The sequence below is a fragment of the Saccostrea cucullata genome, unplaced genomic scaffold, assembly GCF_032062105.1.
Source record: "Saccostrea cucullata isolate Sc308-1 unplaced genomic scaffold, CSIRO_AGI_Scuc_v1 ctg14941, whole genome shotgun sequence".
Taxonomy (NCBI): domain Eukaryota; kingdom Metazoa; phylum Mollusca; class Bivalvia; order Ostreida; family Ostreidae; genus Saccostrea; species Saccostrea cuccullata.
Window position 1 is genome coordinate 10217 of NW_026918762.1, and position 4721 is coordinate 14937.

Below are 4721 nucleotides of genomic sequence, written 5' to 3' on the forward strand. Positions count from 1 at the left end.
TGATTCTCATATGATTGTATATACATATGATTCTCATATGAAAGACAATGCATATGTGGATCATATGTGGCTAAATTGTCATGTACGGGGTTTTGACCTTGCTACATAAATTAGAGGTGAGTATAAAGGGTTTTGACCTTGCTACATAAATTAGAGGTGAGTGTAGGAGGCTAGGACCTTCCTACATAAATTAGAGGCAAATGTATAGGGCCAGGACCATCCTACGTAAATTAGAGGTGATTGTATAGGACAAAGAACTTTGTACATTAATAAGAGGCAAATGTATAGGGCCAGGATCTTCCTACATAGTTATGTTAGAGGTGAGTGTACAGGGCCAGAACCGTCATACATAAATAACAGGTGCGTACAGGGCCAAGACCTTCCTATGTGACCTTCCTACATAAGTTTAGAGTTGAGTGTATAGAGCCAGGGCCTTTGTACTTGAATTATGGGGTAAGTCTTTGTCTGAGTGTACAACTGACAACTATTTTGATAACTGATTGCCTCGAGTGTTGATTGTTTATAAAGAATATGCAATTTAGCATTGAGATGCATCCCACTTTGATTTTGAATAAAAAGATTTAGTTTGGCCAATCCTTGTAACACTGTTTAAATGAACAGGACAACAGACACACTGATATAAAAGAACAATTAATCATTATGGTGTATTTATATGAATGTTGTAGGTATACGCTGAGAGACATCCATCTCAATATCAGAAAACCATGAAACTGCTGACAAAGTGGGCCCCAGGTGGCTCCAAGGAGGAGGAGAAAGCGCTGAAGGAATCCCTGGAACAAGTTCTGAAGAACCAACCACATCTCCTGGATGAGTTGTCCCTCTTTTTTGAGGATGAAAAGCCCCCTGACAGGTAGTCATAGTGCTTAAAGGGCATTAACAAAATATTTGAAAAATTGTGAATACATATATACTTTTTATACCAGGTATATGAAGAATTTACATGATTATTAATTGACTTGTTATTACAGCTATATGACCGATTTTGAGGAGATAACTCTGGCAGACAGTGATGAAGACGAAGGGTTCCTGTTTGATGATTTTGAGGAAGTGGTCATTCCAGAAGATGAAAATCCTGATGGAACTAAGAAGTGCATGTGTAATTGTCATCAAAATCCCAATGCTAAAAACTTCCACATGAGGAATATTCACTGTACAAACTGTTGTTTGAAGGTACATGTATTATATTCTGAGATTTAAACAAACTTAAAAAATTTTCATTAAAAAATTAATGTTTGGTACATATTAACTGCTTTTTTAATGGGTAAACTTGGAAATTTAAGCAAAACTTTATCATATCACTTACAGAAATCTTTTAAATATTACGGAGGATAATTTAATTTCAATAATGTATAAAGATGGAGGGGAATAAAATTATATAAAATATTTACTTTTGATTACAAAATACAGTAATAGAAATAATAATACTGTAAATACAGTAAAACTAACAAAATACAGTAATATTAAACTTCCCTTGTTTAGGTAATTGATGGAGAGCTATACTACAGGATCAATAGACAAGTCATAAAGAAAGTGAGGGTGAAGTATTACCCCGAAGTTAAACCTCTGAGCAGCCTAGAGGAAGAAGAGGAGGAGGTGGAGAAGACGAGAGTGAAGACAGAACCGATGACACCATCCCAGTGGGAGGAAGATGAGGAGGGAGCAGAGAAAGAGAACGTACAGATCAGACGACCAAGGAACATGGGAATAAAGGTAATGATCAGACAACCTAAGAACATAGGAATAAATAAAGATCAGATGACCAAAGAATGTAGGAATAAATAAAGATCAGACGACCAAAGAATGTAGGAATAAATAAAGATCAGATGACCAGAGAACGTAGGAATAAAGGTAACGATCAGACAACCTAAGAACATAGGAATAAATAAAGATCAGATGACCAAAGAACGTAGGAATAAATAAAGATCAGACGACCAAAGAACATAGGAATAAATAAAGATCAGATGACCAAAGAATGTAGGAATAAAGGTAAAGATCAGATCAGGTGACCAAGGAACGTAGGAATAACGGTAAATGTACAGATCACATGACCAAAGAATGTAGGAATAAATATAGATCAGACGACCAAAGAACATAGGAATAAAGAACATAGGAATAAAGGTAACGATCAGACAACCTAAGAACATAGGAATAAATAAAGATCAGTTGACCAAAGAACTAGCTCTATTTGGCAAAATAAATAAAGATCAGATGACTTTTTAACATAAAGAACGTAGTTTCAGAGAGTGGTGAAAGGTAAATGTTGGTGATCGATGACCAAAGAACGTAGGATAAATAAAGATCAGACGACCAAAGAACATAGGAATAAAGGTAAATATACAGATCACATGACCAAAGAATGTAGGAATAAAGGTAAAGATCAGATCAGGTGACCAAAGAATGTAGGAATAAAGGTAAAGGACCAAAGAACGTAGGGATAAAGGTAAAGGACCAAAGAATGTAGGGATAAAGATAAAGGACCAAAGAATGTAGGGATAAAGGTAAAGGACCAAAGAATGTAGGGATAAAGGTAAAGGACCAAAGAATGTAGGAATAAAAATGAAGATCAGACGACCAAAGAACGTTAGAAAAAGGTAAACTGACAGATCACATGACGAAGAATGAGATAAATAAATGTTAGCATACAGTTCAGATGACAAAGAAATTTAGAAATAAAGTTAAACCTACAGATCAAGCAACCAAAGAATACAGAAGCATAGAAGCCCAAAGAACATTGGAATATATACAAATGGGAAGTATTTATAATGCTGCTAAACAAATTGCATTTCAAATACATTAACACACATTTATATTGAACACACCGATAATGAATTGTTTTAGCAAAGTGATATTAATTCCCCTGGTTTTCAAAATATATTTTAAGCTGAGGGGATATACTATTAACAAATTATGCATTTAACAAAGCAAAATCCTCTGGAACTGGTATTTTGTTTATATTATTCTGCATGTAACAATAGGGTTATAGATCTTTGCAAACAAAAACTTTATGGTGATCTTTTATTTCAGCTTAAGATATCTAGCAGAAAGAAGGGGAAACAGGGGCGCTTCTTTTCTATCAAAGAAATGGCTGATTCTCCTGTCAAGAAAACAGTTACAAGTGTTTCAACAGAAACTGGGGACCAGATTTCTGACCTGGATAACCTTCCCTCCACGTCCAGTCAGCCACAGGAAATGACTGAAGATGGTGAGAAGAGTGGAGACAGGGAATCGGTCTCAGTGCTAAGAACTGAAGGATTGGAAAGTACAGACCACTCAGAGGAATCTCAGCTTGGTTGTGGTCTACCTGATCTGATCCCCCCTCAGGACCAACGAAGGCAAGAGGAAACAAATCCTGGGGGAGCAGTGGAGAAGGTTGAGGAAACGTCTCCACTGTCCAAAGTACCCAGGTCAGTGGAAGTGACCGTCACAGCAGACAGCAATGAGGACTTCGCAGGGGCCATAATATCCATCCCAAACACTGAAACCACACCAAAGAAGAATTCTGAAGGAGAATTCACCATCAGTTCATGGGTGGAAAGTGCTAACTTGTCACCTAGAAAACCCCTCCCAGCTCTTATGGAGGAGGTTGCCATGGATGGACATAGTTCTCAAAACAGAGACAGTTCTTGTTCTGACTTGCTTGCCAAGGCTTTACACGAGGCCATGATAAGTCAGTCAGATGTGTCTATGACGTTAGATTCCTCACAATTAGGCAACAAACCACAGAGTACATCTAGTCCAATAAAAACCTCGGTGTCTTCAACTAATTTTGGATTTTCAATAGTATCTGAAAAAGAGACAAAAGAGACTAAGAATATGGCCAAAAATGTAGAGAAGTCAGATTCAGAAAAAAGCTTTTTATCAAGTGCTAAACAATTAGACTTTAGTCCTACAGATAGACAGAAGAAGAAATTAAGTGAGAAAAGAAGAATAGTACCCAAACCAGTCACTGCAAAAACAAGTTGTGTCTCGCCTGCATTTTCCTTGTCCAGCATAGACAATGTTGAATTCCTTAAAAGTCCCTCAGCCTCTAGCCCTGTTATTGCCTACACAAACTCCCCAGTGTTCCACAATGACAATTCTAATCTGTCTATAAAAGTAAGCCCAAATCCAAAGTCGTGTTCCACAGAGGAGTCTGTATCGGGATCTTCAGCTGGCCAAGGTCTGAAACTAAAACTGAGTAAAAACCAGAATGTGGCCTCTCCATCTGGGAACATTATTTCCAGTGTTGTTGGATTTGGTCAAGAAGAACCTAAAGCAAGTCCTAGTTCCACTGAGGCGTCAGATGCACCAGTGGAGAAAAGAGAGACAACTCCTGCAACACCACAGATTGAATGGACAAGGTTAGAAATGACTATAAAATATTTTTTATTTTGAGAAGTCAAAAGACAATTACATATTGAGAAATATACCATTAATTTTAAGATAAAATTATTGCCAACTATCGCATATGCAATAACACTATTGATTCCATTAAATCTGTTTTATTCATGTAGGTCTTTAAAATGCCACAATTTAAACATGTGATTTTTGTGTAAGTGAATTTTACTTTTTGATGCCAGGGATATGGATAGAGTAATGTTAGAGAGTGTTAAAGCACACGGCCCTTTTTCCAAAACATTTGAAGACATTGCAAAACAAATTCCTGGATCTACAGCAGCTTCAGTAAGTTTTTTGCAGCTTGGCCTTTTATTTTAATTTGT

At 36.8% G+C, this 4721-nt stretch overlaps 1 protein-coding gene across 1 annotated transcript; it reads left to right on the forward strand.

Annotated features, from left to right (window-relative positions):
* Positions 1 to 200: 200 nt before the first annotated feature.
* On the forward strand, positions 201 to 4683 carry LOC134270697 (GON-4-like protein; the record flags this gene model as incomplete). Its single annotated transcript, XM_062752950.1, has 6 exons — positions 201 to 236; positions 687 to 871; positions 990 to 1191; positions 1501 to 1731; positions 3046 to 4361; positions 4581 to 4683. Coding segments are annotated over exons 1-6 (2073 nt in total), but the record flags the coding sequence as incomplete, so codon positions are not given.
* Between the last annotated feature and the right edge of the window lie 38 nt (positions 4684 to 4721).